General features: G+C 46.7%; 1 protein-coding gene across 1 annotated transcript in view; it reads right to left on the bottom strand.

The window, feature by feature from the left end:
• The window catches only part of OLFML2B (olfactomedin like 2B), a 491,370-nt gene that overhangs the window by 389,301 nt on the left and 84,666 nt on the right, over positions 1 to 17,403 (bottom strand). Inside the window, exon 2 of the mRNA XM_069641286.1 lies at positions 9,674 to 9,937. Coding sequence (XP_069497387.1) covers positions 9,674 to 9,937 — 264 coding nt within the window. The remainder of the gene's footprint in view (positions 1 to 9,673; positions 9,938 to 17,403) is intronic.

Genomic DNA, 17,403 nt, shown 5'->3' with positions numbered 1-17,403 from the left:
ACAGGGGCGTGGCCTGGAGCACATGGCGAGTGGAAGCTGAGTCGCCGTGCTCCGGCCGAGACGCCGTATCTTGATCCTTTTGCCTGCCTAAAATTGCACCTGAGACGGAAAGAACCGGTTCCGAGGGAAGGGGAACCGACCCCAGACACGTTACTGTGGTCTTCCCCTGGATTCAGACCTCCAAACCCACGGATTCTTCCCGATAAAGGTCCCCCCTCCTGGCGGGACCCAAGATGGCGGCCATCTTTCAAAGCTGATGTTGCAGGAGAACGCTAACCGCCTTTGCAGCGAAACCGACCCATAAACTGCTGCTGCGACCGAATCAAGGGAGAGGAGCCTCCCCCTCCACCCGGGTCCGAACCTCCGCTGCGACAGCTACCGACCGGGGAGCCAACCGGGAGCTCCCGACCGGGGAGACCGGGCACGTGCCCTGGACTACGGCACTGAGAGAGGCTGCGCCGACCCCCCGGTGCGGGGAGCCCTGCCATCGACAGCAGAAGGTGGAGGTGAGGAGAGCGCTGGGCGAGGGCATAGACCAATCGAACATGTGCCGTTGTATAACCCTCCGAGAACTTGATCACTGACTGCGTAAACCGGACCACCCTGCTTCCGGAATCATAAGCTCCCCAACCTCGCCCACCGTCATTCACCTCCACACGACCGAGTGGCGTCCCTCACCATGGCGGCCAGGAACAAGACGAAGGCAAGCACCATGGACACGTATGTGTCCGCTAAAGTAAAAACTCCTCCGCAGCCATGCACTTCCACTCCCGAACCTCCGGCAGACTCTCCCGAAAATCAAGCTCAAGTGCTGGAGGCAATTGCATCACTGCGCGCATTTATAGATTCCAGAATCGGGGAGTTCAAATCCGAGCTACAACTCATGCGCCAGGATGCCCGCAACCTGACAGAAAGAGTAACCACCGCTGAATCAACCAAAAAGGAGACGTTGGGAGATACAGCGGAGCTGAAAGCTAAGGTGCTGGACCTAGAACGGAAGGTGCTCACACTCAAGGCCAGGGCTGAGGAGGCCGAGGGCCGGGCCAGACGCGCCAACATCAGAATACTGGGGGTACCGGAGGGAAGTGAGGGTCCGAACCCGACGGCCTATATAGAATCCCTGATACAACAGGAGGTGGGCGCTGGAAAGCTGACGCAAGGATTTTCGATTGAAAGGGCGCACAGATCACTACAGAAGAGACCCCCGCCGGGCTCACACCCTCGCCCTATAATTGCTAAAGTTCTCAACTTCCAAGATAGAGAGACCATCCTCCGGCACTCCAGAGAGGAGGGCCCCATTGAATGCAGGAGCTCGAAGATCTCCAACGGGAGAGGAACTCATTTGTGCCGATTAAAGCCCGACTCAGGCAAATGAACCTGAAGTATATGTTGCTATACCCCTCCAGACTGAAAGTGATCCACAAGGGGAGGGCGATCTTCTTGGAATCCCGGCAGCTGCAAACATGTGGCTAGAAGACAACAATCTAGCTGCAGATAAGGACCCTCAACCCACTGAAAATTGAACAACCCCCCGCGGCTGAGACATGGAAGAAGCCATGACTCATAAACCCAACTCAGACATAAGGCAAATGACCTAAGAGAAGGTAAAATCACCCAACAGTTAGCAATGATGATGCGGCCCTCGCTCGGCCCACGCCAAGCACAGAGCCCCACCCCCCACGAACAGTACAGGACAGGTCAGTTGCCTGACCGACCTCCCTCGTGCCCGACACCCGGATGGGTCCTGACGGTACGAGAGCGCCTGAGCACCAGCAAGACCTTGTCGTTGCTGGGCGCACCAGTTACAGTTTTGTTAATTGTTTTTGTTCACACCACAGTCCTCAGATTATCAGCGGAGCGGAAACATGGGACCGGAGGCCCTTGGGGGCGGCGGAAGAGAAAACACCAGAACCCAGAGGGAAAGCCGCAACACCTGGAGAAGGGCCGCCCCGTGAAAACAGGGGTGACAGGAAAGATGAAACCAAGACACAAGCCCAATGGCACCCCAACTTAAGGTGATGACGTGGAATGTGAGGGGCATGGGCACGTACCTGAGAAGGAACCAGATCCACTCCTACCTGCGCAGGAAAAAGGTGTCAGTAGCGATGCTTCAAGAAACCCACCTCACGGAAGAAACCATGGCCAAATTATCCGAAAGATGGGGAGGGATAGGGAAAGGGGCGCCATACTCCAAATTCGCCAGAGGAGTGTTTACGTGGGTGAGCCCGACTGTGCCCTTCCACCTACTGGGCTATGAAGCCGACAAAGAGGTCAGATACCTAATATTATGGCATACCATTGAATCCATGCCAATCTGCCTGGTGAACTCATACTTTCCGCAACACGGAATACCCTCACACCTCGCAATGCTCAGTGCCAAAATGATTCCTCGGAGAGAGAGTGCCTTCATATGGGGTGGCGACTTCAACTCCATCAGGAACGGAGCTGTGGACAGATCAGACCCCCCGTCTCTCAAATAGCCCTGCATCCAACGTGCTAAACACTGCAGTAGAACAGCTCGACCTAGTGGACATCTGGAGGGAACAACACTGCACCGAGAGGTGCTATTCCTATTATTCTGCCCCGCACAAGGTCCACACGAGAATAGACTATCTGTTCATAGATCGTGAGCTGGCTCAACAAGTGGACGACACATTGTACCTAGGCAGAACCATATCCGATCACTCACCGCTGATCATGCAATGGGCCCCTAGAGGACCCAGACCGCCAATCCCGCTATGGAGAATGCCACCCGCAGCACTCACAGACCACGCATTTAGGGAGGAACTTGGCACTAAACTTGAGGAATACCTAGACATTAACACAGGCTCAGTGTGAAGCTGGAGCACACTATGGGAGGCCATGAAGGTTGTAACAAGGGGTGAAGTTATATCAGGTGCCGGTGGTATCCATAAGCACCTGAGACTGGAACTGGAGGAACTGGAGAACAAGATCACGCACCTGGAATCCGAAATCAACATCATTCCGGACGCCGAAATAGAACTGAAGGGCACCCGGGAGGAGTGCCTTTTGGCATGGAACAGACTGTCCAAATTTGACTATACGACCTACATAGCCAGAGCGCACAAAGAAGCGGATAAGCCTGGTAGAATGTTGGCCTGGCTATGCAAGCGCGAGTTCCCAAGACACCTCCCAACTGAAATAACCGATGAAAGGGGGATAACTCACAGGACGCAGCAAGACATTAACTCAGCTTTTGCGGCCTTCTACTCCAGATTGTACGCCCACGACACCAAAATACCAGTGAACGCCATAAAGGCCACACTGGCCGAGATTGAGCTCCCAAGACTGACGGAGGCCCAAAGAGAGTTACTGGACGCGGAAATCACTACAGAGGACGTGACGGACGCGATTAAATCGCTGACCACCTGCAAAACCCCCGGGAGCGATGGGCTCCCGCCTGAATTCTACAAAGCGTACAAAGCAACCCTTGCTCCGACACTCCACAAGGTGTATATGGAGGCATACGAAAACGGAAACTTACCCAACTCCATGAAAGAGACAGTTATCATCCCTATACTCAAACCCAACAAACCCGCCGACAACTGTGAATCATACCGCCCAATCGCCATGCTAAACTATGACTGCAAGATCCTGACCACAATCCTGGCTAAGAGGCTGGTGAGGGTGATTGGAACCCTGATTCATGAGGACCAGAATGGTTTTGTGCCAGGACGCAACACCACCGCGAACCTGAGGAGGCTCCAACACATCATGGCAGAGACCTATGATCGAGACAAGGACCTAGCAGTACTCTCCTTGGATGCTATAAAAGCCTTCGATTCCATCTACTGGGAGTGGCTGATCGAAGCGCTAAAAGAATTCGGCTTTGGCGAGAGCTTTGTAAAGTGGGTCGAGGTATTGTATAATACACCGACAGTGAGAGTGAAGACTGGTAAGATGGTGTCCGAAGCCTGGCCGATACAGCGGGGCACGCGGCAAGGATGCCCGCTATCCCCAATGTTATACATACTGGGCCTGGAGCCAGTGGCTGCCTATTTCAGGAAACAACACTTCGACGCGGGCATTGGGCTGGGCAGTGATCACGTCATAATATCCATGTATGCGGACAACGTCCTCCTGTACCTGAATAACCCCCAGCTCAATGCACAAGTCGCGTTGGACATCCTCGACAACTATGCCCGATACTCTGGAATAACATTTAGCAAACTAAAGTCGTGTGCGTTCCCACTGGCCAGACTCAGGGGTCTGGATAAGCCCGACCTCCCAGATGTCGGAATACAATGGCAACCAGAGCAGTTTAAATACCTGGGAATCGAAGTGTGTTATACCCCAGCACTCACGCACGAACACAACACGGAAAAAGCAGTAAGAGCCCTCTGCAAATCTATGAACTTCTGGTCGAAGTTACCACTGGCAGTAATGGGCAGAGCGGCAATAGTCAAGATGATAGTTCTCCCCCGTTTCTTATACCACTTCACGAATGTATGCTTCTACATCAGACCTCCTTTCTTCAAAAAACTAGACTCTCTAATCAAGGACTTCATATGGGGGTCGTCCAGGCACAAGATCTCTTTGCCCACACTCACGCTCCCGTACAAAGAAGGTGGGATACAACTACCCGATCTGCAAAGGTGCTACCTAGCCGTGCAGCTCAGCCACACAACGAAATGACTCTCTGACGACCTGTCAGCTGATGTGGGGCTCCTGCGACATCTGACTCCCAAGCTGTTCCCTAAAGAAATGCTTTGGAACCCGACGAAACAAACTTCTGGAGTCCCCATGATTGTTACCCTGGCCAGGCAGATATGGGCCAGAATTGGCTTCCTTCAACAACTGAAACACCCCTACAATCCCAATACTCCCATCCTTGCGGATGTATGCAAAACTCAGGCAGACTTAGCGACAGCTAGGAAATGAGAGAGAGCCGGAATCTATACATGGGGAGATCTCTTTGAAGACGGCACGTTCAGAGAACTCGAATCGCTACAAGCCAATGAAGGCATCCCGAACACCCAGTTCCTGTGGTACCACCGCCTCAAGCGGACAGCAAGGGCACAGTGGCCTGTCTGGCCAGAAGAACCCCCACTGGATCCCCTCCTTCAGGAGATGTACGATTTAGCAGACGGTTGGAAACCGGTCTCCCGCTTGTACAGCAAACTAAATGATAGACCCAATCCGAAAAGCGTGTCCCTGAGACAAAAATGGGAATCCGAATTAGGGACCACACTAACTGACAGTGAATGGGAGCGAATACTACTATACCCCAAAGAGGTGTCGAGGAACATTAGATTCAAACAAGTTCAATTGAACGTGCTATACAGAACATACATGACCCCACTAAGAGTTGCTACCTTCAACAAACATGCACCGCCGAACTGCCCCTGGTGCGGAAATGACAAAGCGGACATGATCCACATGTTTTGGACCTGCACCAAAACAGTGAAATTCTGGTCCATGTTGGAACGTACCTGCACCAAAGCGGGACTCACGAGATATGAGTGGAACGCAAAGGAATGCCTACTGGGAGCCCATCCCAGACTCAGCAAATACAAACACCTGGTCAAACTAATGGACCTAGCCTGCATCCTCGCAAAAAGGTCCATAGCAATGGCATGGAAATCACCAAGGGGCCCAAGGCACGGACGTTGGCTTAAGGACCTGGAAAAGTGGATGGGGGCAGAGACCAGGGCCTGGCAGGATGGAATCCACTCAAACGATGATGACTCCAACGACACCCTAGACTCATGGAAGGCCCTGGTGCATGACATCCAATATGCCTCCGACCACAAACCCCCCTGAGCTTTCACCCTTACTAGAGACTTGCCTGTGACTTACACCCAAGAATGGTCAACCTGAAAACCCAGCCCCCGTGACCTCGGGTGCGCCGCATACCATCCCCTCTCCCCCGCTACAATTACGAACAACATATTGAGCTACGAAGACTGTGGTAGTTAATTAGTTAATTAGACTTAGTTTGTTTGTTATGTTACCGTTTGATGGTTGTGTTGTATTTATATAAATGCCAATATAATACTTTAAAAAAAAAAACACAAAAGCACTACAATCCTGCCTTTCCCTCTCACGTGAACAAAACCCACCTCCTCTCTTTCACGTCTGCCAAAGCACCTGGAGACAATGCAAATGGCAGCAGTGTGTAGTTCAAATACTAAGACTATAACATACCATAAAATAAATAGGCAGGCTGCAGTGCATTATTTCTCATGGTAGCCTGGTCTTATTTGTAGAGACTTTCCAGGCAATGAACGCTGGGGGACCACCTGTCAATTCTTGTGTTATTATTTTGGAAAATACAAAATATTTGGATCAAAACCATCCATTATTTTCCAAGGTTGTGGGTGGGATTGTTCCAGTGGGAGGTATTAGATTGGGGATATGTTTCTGCAATTAATTAATGGCTAGATGATAGATAGATCTCAATACAATGGTAGTGCCTGGCTAATCCCATACAAGAGCCAAAACTGTTGGCTTTGCCAATATGTATTCCTATTGCTATCCAGAAAATTATCAAAGGATGAAAATAATTGTAATGTTTGTTTTCTTTCTGTCCACTTTGCTTACACCAACTAAAGGTTTGATTTGCCTGTGTGCTACAAATGGGAGCAGGGGGGGGGTGCACTTCCTCTGTGTGTTGAGGCATTTCTAAAAGCACATAGCGAGGCAAAATCTTTAATGGCCCTTGGACCTCGATAGAGTGACTGTCACATCGAAATGGTGAGATTGTTCCATTCATGAGTCAATGTTGCAAACAGAGTGTAAAAATTGAAATGAGCACCAAGCCCAGTGTGCTTTGTTTACTTAGTGATTCAAGAAGATAGCCCTTTCATCACAGAATATTTTCTTTCACATAAAGATCTGTGGTCATTCTTATGATCTCAAAATTATCACATATCACACTGGTGCTATTTGTCAATTTTCAATTTGTCAATTTCCAATTTGCGATAGGGTTGTTTCAAAAGTGTGCAATAGAAGTGAAGCAGACTGTCCATCCTGGAATGCCAACCTTTTTTTAGAAAATAATGTATATGGTTATTCTAGGTTTTAATAATGTGCTTTGCTTAGTAAGACAATGGTAACATTCTTATTATGACTAAAATGTATACTGCAAGTGGAAATTACAAATTAACACTGTACATTTTTGAAAAAGAGACAAGATAGCTATTTCTTTGTCGGTTCGCACTGCTGTCAGCAACAGCTGGGGAGGCTTCGGCAAATGCAAATGCACACCGAATAGCACAACTTTCACCAACACAGAAGAGACAGGTTCAGAGAGAGAGAGAAAGGGAGAGAGAGAGGGAGAGAGAGAGGAAGTGAGAGAGGCAGAGATGCAGAGACAGAGAGAAGCAGAATGAGAGAGACAGAGAAAGAGATAGAGAGAGAGGGGCTACATTGACATATGATACGGCTAGTTTTTATGATTCAGTTAAATCCCTCAAAGCACACAGAGAGAAATGGGTCACATCATTATCTTTTTATTGGGCAAGCCAACGAGAAAATATTTTGTAAATGTATACATATTATTCTCTAAGGATATCCGTGCATTGGGGGTGGACATATTCCCCATGAAACCCATCTCTGCCCCTCTAGAATTCTCCAAGATGCAAGAATACTCTTGGACCCCAAAAGGTGTGATAGGTGTCACAGCCATTTTATCCTCGCTTCCAAATCTATAAGCTATTTGAGTGACTGTATTTGTATAGTTACAATCATTTTAATAGTAGGGTGGGTGTTTTGAAAAATTAAATGAACACCAAGACCAGTGTGCATTATGTACTTAATTAATGATTTGAGCATACAGCCCTTTAATCACAGGCATATGTGTAAACAAACAAAGATCTGTGGTCAAACTTATGTTCCCAAAATGCTCTTTTATTCTATGCAAAGCAGACAGGAACCCTATCTGGTTCCATTTGTCCCCTTCCCTTTCTTATAGAGGAGTTTTGAAAGGTTACAACAGGGGTGTACCACAATGGACATCTTGGAATAATAACCTTCTATCAGAAAATAATTAATTCGTTATTCTAGATTTTGATAATGTGCTTTGATAAGCAATATTCTTATTAAGTCTACAATATACACTGGAAGGGATAATGAGAAAGGACCATTGTACAATTTTAACAAGAGCCACTTTACCATGTATTACAATTAAATAATTATCTTTTTTTCAAGAGTTCCTCTTGTAAGAAAAGAAATCATACGACACCATTGTCCCTCAACCTGACAGCCCGACTCCTGACCACATAGAAAGAGAGTGACAGATATATAAAGTTTGAGAGAGGGGGAGAGAGAGAGATGCAGAGAAAGAGAGAGGGAGAGAGAATGAGAGAGAGGGAGAGGGATACAGAGAGAGATATAGAGAGAGGGAGGGAGAGGGAGAGGAAGAGAGAGAGAGACAGAGAGAGAGAGAGAGAGAGAGACAGAGAGAGAGAGAGAGAGGGGGGGGAGAGAGAGAGAGAGAGAGAGAGAGAGAGGGAGAGAGAGGGGTAAATTGGCAGATTCTATGGCCAGTACAGCTAGATATCTATGCGATGTATACATAAATATGTATGACATATATGCTATGCATATGACTTGCACATGTCATATATGTGTGCGTAAATCACACTAAATCAAAAATCAAGATGTCATGCATAGAGTTTATATGTGATATTTAAATGGGTTTAGGTTCCCATATACATATATGTGTACCTCCAGCTTAGGTGAACCTAAACTCTTCATTTGTGTTTAAAACAACAAGTGAAAGGACTTAAAAAGGAGTTGAAGTTTTGCCTCAGAAAGGCCCTTTTTCTTTTCTTAAATGGAAGGTGCCTCACATACATAGTGTGGCCATAGTTTCCATGTCACCTTGCACACAGACACAGGTTTCTGGGGCTGCCATGACCTGTCAGTATGACAGGTTTGTGAAGTTTCACAAACCTCACAAACTCTGTGTAGTCGCAAGAGCTTTAGGTGGGCTGGCCTTCTCCAGGCTTAGCCCGGCTGGGTCCAGAAATTGCTCTCGAGGCGGGGCCCTGCTGATGCTCTTCTACGTGATTTAACTGCAGCCAAGCCAAAGGACATGTGATGAGTAAAATACTGCTCATGCCCAGTAAATGCTGCTATTATCCCATGTTTGGAATCAAATTATCATTTTCATTCATTTGGAGCCAGCTTTTTTGTGTTGTAACTCTCTGAAGGGAAAATATAATCTAGAGAACAAAGGGTTTGATTTTTTTCAACAGACATATTGAAGTCTTGCCATTAGGCAGATGGAATCAAATGTATTAATACATAAGGATCATGGATTTCCTTCAAAAGAACTGAAGGGTTGGAACCTGCAGCGACGTGTTTTCATTTGATTTAGTTTTCATATTTTTATATTTCTTATTTTAGTCAATTGCTTGATGATTAATTCTCTTTAATTGAACACAACTTTTCAAATAGATGTTGCTCCCCTTCATGCCATGCATGGCAGCTCAGGTGAAGGTCCATTCCTTTATCCTTTTGTGCACGCATCTTTTAAATGTCCTTCGTTTACTTGCGGGTTCTTAGTCAACACCAGACTCTTCTCTCTTATGGAAAGCTGTGCAAACATCTCTTTGTAGTGGCATAGCAAAACATTGTGGAGCTCAAAATCGTGGAGACAGTTACAAATGGGCAAACATGTTACACCTCAGAATGAGCTTCTCACCTTGAACCCGCTGTTTTCTGTCTCGCGCAACTTCTTCAGCCTGAAGTCGCCTTCACACGGGTTTAGCGCGGACGGTGGAGCGATGCAGGCACACTTGCAGTGTGGGCCGGATGTGATGGTTTCCACAGTGTAGGAATCTTCAGCTTGGGAGGTCCCCTTGTCAATCCTCTGGCATGCCTCCCGGCTCAGCGGTTTCACCACGCACTTACACTGGCAGTCTTTGCCCTCGGATATCGCCTTCACCTTGTCGTAGTCACCTAGTAGCTAAAGCAGAAATGAAAAGTGCCCATTGGTTAGAATGGATTTGCAGTGTCAAATTTACCAAGCCTTTCCCACACCCCAGATGTTATAAGCCCGACGTTGCTGGCCGCAGGAACAGAAACACGGCCTTATTTATCTAAGTCTGCTTTTAGCTTTCTATTTGCAATAATGACATTTCAACAATTAACCAACTTGTCTCGGGAGGATAGCTCAGGGGCAACGTGCTTGCCTTGGAAGCAAGACAACACGGAGCAACACAGGTTCTATCAAATAACCGATCATATCATATCAATCATATCCTAACTAGCCTCAGCTCTCAGCTTTTCCGTCAGACCTGTCACAGAGAGAACCTTTGCCTCACATATTCTCTATTCTTCCATAGTAGAGCCGTCTAAACAATGACTTCCTTTGGTAGCCTGCTCCTTCCTTGTTACGCCTTAGGTGGTGCAGGGAAAAATGGTGGAAATGTGGCAGTAACTATATTATCGTCAGTTTTCTGTCCCGCCTAATTATGAATTACAGTGAAAAGTGACGTAGCTACCACCAGCATATTGCAGGAGGTATTGCCTCCCCTTTACAGGCAAAACTGAGGAATTACCACAGGTGGAATCTGTGTCATGGTCATTCCTCCAAAATCCCCATTGGAGGCCTATGAACTCGGGTTTATAATCGCTGTCACCGGTACTCGTAATCTGGCAGTAGTTCCGCCAGACCAAGTGGTGGTAACTGCACGTGAGTGCGGTAGTCATTCAAGCAGAACTATCACCACACTTGTAAATTGGCCAATTGACTTCTTCACTAGCCACAAACATGGCGGCCCAAATCACAAAAGCCAGGCTTCATACATGAAAACTGCAATATGCACAATGCACGGTTACAAATGGTCATATTTTAAACTGGGTGGTTCACAAACATATCCAACATACATACGTTGAGTGGCATGTTATAGTGCACATGCATAACCCTATGCTACACTTTTACATGGAGGCCTTTTTTCTTGTTTCCTAACTCTGTGACTGGGTAAGGTGAGCACTGCGAGCAGCGCGCGTGTGTAGGGGCTGGCATTCAGAATTACTTTCTTTCAAGGCCTATTTCTAAAAAATATGTTTACAGATATTGGACCTGATTCACAGAAGAGTTTTATAATGACGCAATTCCATCGGAAAACGCTCTATGAATCAGGCCCATTGTCTCTGCCTCCCACAAAGGCCCTGTGACGATCGGACATTTTGGTGCACTTTCCCGCGCTTTCTGAACAACATGTGGGTATGTCCGATGACTGCAGGGAATGGTGTGCACATCATTTGTGAATGGTCACTAAATTGCCATCACACAAAGTAGCCAACTGGCGGCGACAGCCAAGCCCATTTCTAAAGGTTGGGGAATCCGGCAATGAGACCGGGTACAGGGTGGCAAGGGGCACCACAGAGGCAGATGCTGAATCATTCCTTGACACAGAATCGGACTGGGCTCGGACTGGCCTGTAGGGCAATAGATCCAAAAGTACAAAATGCTAGTGTGGGCCCGTTTTTTTGGTAAAAGTGGGCCCTTTTTTTGGCCAGTTTGATAAGATACTTCACCATGCGGCTAGTAGTTTTGACTAGTGTTACTGAATAAATATTCTTTAAAATGCACAATGTGCATCACATTTTATCAAAAACCTTCCTGTTGGGTACTTCTCAAACAGTTGGTCAAAAAAGGAATGAATTGCCATTTGCAACTGTGGACCACTTTTTCATTGGTGCCCGAGACAATGTGATGCCCCAGTCCGACCCTGCCTTGACATCAGGGAATGGGCAGAGATAGACGGATGATGTGTTTAACTGGTTATCAGCAGCATCAGCATCAAACTGACAGTGGGCATGTGATTCGATACCAAAGTGCCCCAGTGTCTCCCTCCTACCCACATTAAGGGTCTCTGAAACCCTCCCAGACCTTGGCACTGCTTTGCCAGCCTATATGCCCTCTGCATTCATGAAGCTCTTCCAGCTGTGGACATGGTATTGTAGGTAACGATTAGTCACTCTGCACAACAGGGCTGAGGATGAGAGAAAGGGAGAGTGAGAAAACAGGTGGAGGCATGAGGGGGAGGTGGAGATTAGAGTGCAAGCAAGACAGAAAGGATGGGGTTAGTGATTAGAGAAGAAAAGGCAAAAAGCATAACAACAGAAAAGAATGCAATGAAAGGAGAAAACATGGGAAGAGAGTGAACAAGAATGTGGGAAAGAAAGGAAAGGGTAAGAGAATGGTATATACCACCCCTGTAATACAGGATGCCCAAGCTACCAAACCCCGTAACCTCCTTTTCCACTATCTGTTAACACCAAATGTCAGGGCTGCATGCAGTAAAAACCCAACCACAGATACAGACAGAAAGAGAAACATGGGTGGAAAGAAAAATCCAAAGAAAAAGTAAAGGAAACAGAAGGAAGAGTCATATCAGTCCAACTAATTACCCCTACACCCCCTTTCTTTACAGATCCGCCAGAGCGCCAAGAAACCATGCAGGTGGTGACAGTGCACACTATGATGACATATAACATAACATAACATACCATAAGGAAGAAGGCAGGCGAGTGTGGCAAAGAGCAAAGGAAAGCAAGGGATTGAGAAAAACAGAAAAGAAAGGGAGAATGGACTTAATAAAAATAAATAAAGAGAGCAAAATGGAGAGAATGGCGTCAGAAAGTAAGGGCACAGTAGACGGTGACCAGTAACCACATGGTCAGAAACAGCAGAATAAGGGCAGAGTAGAGAGAGAGGCAACATGCACGGCAAGGAGGGCACCAGGGAGAAAAAAGGGTGGCCTGAGTGAAAACTAGGGAGAGAGAGATGGGTTGAGTGTTGAGATGGAAATAGAAGAAGGAAAATAGGGAGACAAATCAAGAGGCAGAGATGGGGTGAGTGTTGACATGTATGGAATAGATAGAATGGCGGGTGGCTGCATAATGAAGAACTTGATGGAGCTCAGAAGAAAGAAAGAGGTGAGAGCAAAACAGAAAACGTGTTTAGATAATGCGAGGGTGAAAGGAGGTGAGAAACGGGGAGGTGTGATGCTGACTGGGAGAAATGCATCTGTGAAAATAAGATGCACAGGTGAGACAAAATAAGCGCCGGATCCCGACTTGTGGTACCGCATTCAGTCCCCATTTATACCAACGGGGCATTTTCAGTGCAATTACCGCAGCGCAAATTGTGTTGCTGTAATTGCGCCAAAAATGGGCGGAAAGTTGGCAGATTTATCTCCAACTCAGCTGGAGGTAAAGCTGCCAACTTTCCGCCCAACTCATAGTTGGGTGGAGCAGTAATGCAGTGGTAATAGTGTTACCGCTGCATATTTACCGCTCCACCCAACCTGTGATGAGGCACCTTGGCGGTGCACTAGTGATGCAACATGCAAGGGATCCCATAGCATCATACTGTGTGTTCAGATTGTTTGCTACTCTGACCTAAAGACTGACTAAATAAGTGTATGTTTCATTTCTTTCAATTTCTTCAACTTAATTTTGATCTCATCTGAACCCTTCTCTAACGTGAACCGTAAAAGGCATGCGTATTCCTGACACAATGGGGGTCATTCCGAGTAGGGCGGTAAGGGTTAACTGTCACCGGTAAGGAGACCGGTGCCGTTAAACCCTTACCGCCCTATTCCGAGTTCCCTGTGCGGGTTGGTACTTAACGCCTGCTTTTTGCAGGCGTTAAAAAACCAACCCGCAAAGGGACCTAGGAGCTAATTACGGCACCGTAATTTACGGTGCCGTAATTAGCGCCTTCCCCATCCCCATTGAGCCCTATGTGGCAAAAATGGGAATGGGGAAGGGCCCATGGTGAATGGGGAATTACCGACCCCGCCAACCTTGGAATGGGGCGTTAATTCCGCCATTCACCATGGCGGAGTCGGAAAAATAACGGCGTCAACCAAGGCGCTAATAGCGCCTTGGTTAACGCCAGGGTCGGAATGAGGCCCAATGTTACCCTATAACATATTTTTGTCACCAAATGTAAAGGCATCTTGTGCTGACATCCCTAAAGGGTGTGTGACTTGGTCTATGACCTGACCCTGTCACGAGGGGATAAGAAGTTAGGACCCCCTCTCAGCCAGGTGTGGGAGACCTGCCAAGGTGCAAGCCAGAGCCAGTCCTACCCCCGAAGGTGACGGGGGCAGTTCAGAGGGCCTCATTTCCTGTCCCCTCTCCAAGTGACTGTCATTACATGTGCAGGATTAACGTGCATCACCCAATACATCTTATCAACAAATCTTATAAAATGCTGGCCAAGTTCTCTCTTTCAGAGAAGCAACATCCAGACAAAGAGACCACCCACAAGACAGCATCTGATCAGTGCCCCCACAAGATCCAATCCGCTTACAGATCCAACCTGAGGAGAGAGAGCCACCGAAAGAGTAGCCAAACTCTTATATGGCTGCCTCAGATGGCGTGCACCGCTCCCCATCCCCGATGCGCATGAAAGGAAAACTGCTGCGGCCACCCTAGACCATCAGGAACTTAAAGCGGAGCAGCAATCTCTCAACAGCACTGCACTTACCTTGGGGGAAACCATACCACCATCGTCTGCTTGCACAGACTCGGACACTTTGCAGCGCGTGATGCGTAGTTGCAGCACGGTGGCCCTGCACGTGGAAAAAGGGCAGAGCTTAACCCACTCTTTGGAACTGTCCTGTCCCTTCTCTCCAGGCAGGGCCAGTTGGCACTCCATGCAGGGCCACGTGTGTAGGTTGTTGTCTAATTGCCTAGCTTCAAGCTGAATGTACTTTATTTATGTTTGTAAACACTTTTAGAGCAAAGCACCACAGTGGTCACCTCTTTGACCTTGTACCAGCTGGAAAAATGATATACTATGGACTAGGTGGGAAAGAACCGGTTATATGTGATTTTACCAACCCAAATTACAGGGTGGTACATTTCATCGTGGCCATAATACAGAGATACAGAGAAAAAAAATGTGGGCCTCCAACCCCCTGTTTTTCCACCCTTATAAAACCACCCTAGCGCCATCTCGACTAATTTTAAACCCTTACCCCACTACCCCATATATACATTTCATTAATATTTTCGGTGTTTTTCAGTGTTATGTATTTCGGTGTAATATCACACTCTGTTTTGTTTTCGATAAAATGACTGTGCACCAAAGAACCAACTCTCCAATTTCAGACGAGTTCATCGTGGGATCAAAATTCAAATATCAAAAACAATACACATTTTGAAACTTTAAAGAACTCCTAATTCTTAATGGGATTTTTCCAGGTGGAGCGTTCGTTTACTACCCTCTCTAGGGCCCTGCAATGGCAGACAGGGCTCTCCCATCTATACCTGGAAAAGGCCAGCAATAGTGTTCTCCCGAGCACAGAAGAGTAGGAGGGAGCAGCCCACCTCAGACCCATTATTTCTTGAAGCCAATGCCCTAAGAGAGCTTTTAGCCACTTTTGTCTTCAGTGTGCAACCAGTCAAAAGATTCCATGATGCAGTGAAGCTGGCCACAATCCTGTGCCAGGAAATAATGGTTCCACTTGCTAGTATTATTATATTACCGACATTTGATTAGGTAATAATAACAAACATGAAAGATGCATTTGGTGAAAGCGCAATAAAATACACGGCAGCCTGCAATATCTGTGCAAAAGCCTGGAAATAGTATTCTTATTACAGCCAGTTGTGACATCATAACTGGCCTGTGATCAGAAAATGACATCACAATCGCTCTCTAATCAATGATTACCCTTCATTGGGATGTCACAGTGCCTGCGGCTTGAGCCAGCACAGAGCAGATTTCCTGCCGTCCCTGCAGCCCTCAATGAAGTCTGCAACACGATTTTCAAAGCCCATGCTTATAAAATAGTTTTCTGTGACACTTTACAGCCTTTATGTGACAAGGAATTGTTCAAGGTGTTCATGGTAACATGTTTAATTTGTGAATGTCAGCAAGAATCTGCATGCTGTTGCTTATTTTAAAGCACATAAAGAAAACGTGTTTTTGATGCACGTTATTAAGCTGCTTTAACTATTTGTCTGCAACACATTAGACAAGGCACGTCGTTACCTTTGTTAAATACATTGATTATATGGCTCAGCAAATGGAAGTTCTCCTACATTAGAACAAGCAAGAGACCCATTATTAAAGGGGATGAGAGTGTTTGGCCGTGTATTATAATGAATAAAATATCCCCTAGGGTAAGCAAAAAGGATATTGCAAGTCACCTGGCAGTTCTGCGACCTTATGAAGGAACTGGGCCTTCAGCCTCGTTCAGGGACGTTATTTCACCAAAATGCCAGGGGTAGCAGAAGTGACATCCACGACCCTTGACCCCTGATGACATCACAGGAAATGATGTCATTAGAACCCACCCCGAAGTGATATATCGGGAAGCGATGAACACGACCTTTCACCCGTTGACAAAACAGGAAGGGGCATCACATAGGATTGTACACTACGAAAAAGATGTTTACAATACATATCACTATAATGTGATGTACATTTTATACAAGAATGGATCGCCATATGTATTGTTAAGATCAGTGTGTATAGGCCCATATTACCAAATTACTGTGAGTGCAAGCAGACGTCCATGACCAAATGATAATGATGTGTTATTATATAGCACTTACGCTTAAGCGCTTTATATAGAAAACATATACACCCAATATCACCCAACCTGTGTTGGTACTCATTTATCGACCTCAGAAGGATGAAAGGCTGAGTTGAGGCGTTTAAGAACAGACTAAATCAGTGACTCACCCCCTGAAGTGTGCCTGAAATAAATCTTTAATGAGTCTAGCAATTATTGTATAGAATTCCAGAAAGTCACATTATTTGGTATTCCTATTCTTTCTTATTTAGGGTCAGTGCTGAAAGTGTTAGTAAAGAGCCACATGGCGCTGGCTACAGCCCAAGAGCTTACACATAAAAAAAAGTTTTTTTTTAGTGGTCGCAAGGGAGACCTCAGAGGTCACAGTTGCGACCTCTGCCGACCCCTAAATGACGTCCCTGGCCCCGTGCCTCTTAGATCACAGAGCTCCTTCGAGGCTTGCAATATCCTTATAAAGTACATTAAGGGGTACTTTATTCCTTATACAAATAACACATTATTTATATTACATTTATCTGTCCACAAACCTTTCTAACCAAAGATGCTTTGTTAAGGCTAAAACCAGTTGTTATACTGTGGCTTCCTGCTACCTGATCTATCATCTGGAACAGTGTGACCAGTCCACCTCATTGCTGCGAGACTGACCTGTTCCCTGGAGGCCTGGTGCCTAGAAGCCCATAGAAGTAGTACCTGCTATACGTGGGAGCTCGTAGGTAGTGCACCTAGAAGCCCCCATGGTCTATCTGTTCAAAGCACTTATCAGCGCACTTAGAATTGACACACGCTGCGCTTGGTGCTAGAACAGCTCAAGTTCGTGCTTCTGCTGTTGGATGGAACCATCTCTGCTTCCAACACCTAATGGAGC

This window comes from Ambystoma mexicanum, chromosome 1q, assembly GCF_040938575.1.
Source record: "Ambystoma mexicanum isolate Mex_15411 chromosome 1q, UKY_AmexF1_1, whole genome shotgun sequence".
Classification (NCBI taxonomy): Eukaryota; Metazoa; Chordata; class Amphibia; order Caudata; family Ambystomatidae; genus Ambystoma; species Ambystoma mexicanum.
This window is presented reverse-complemented; position numbering and strand designations above follow the sequence as displayed.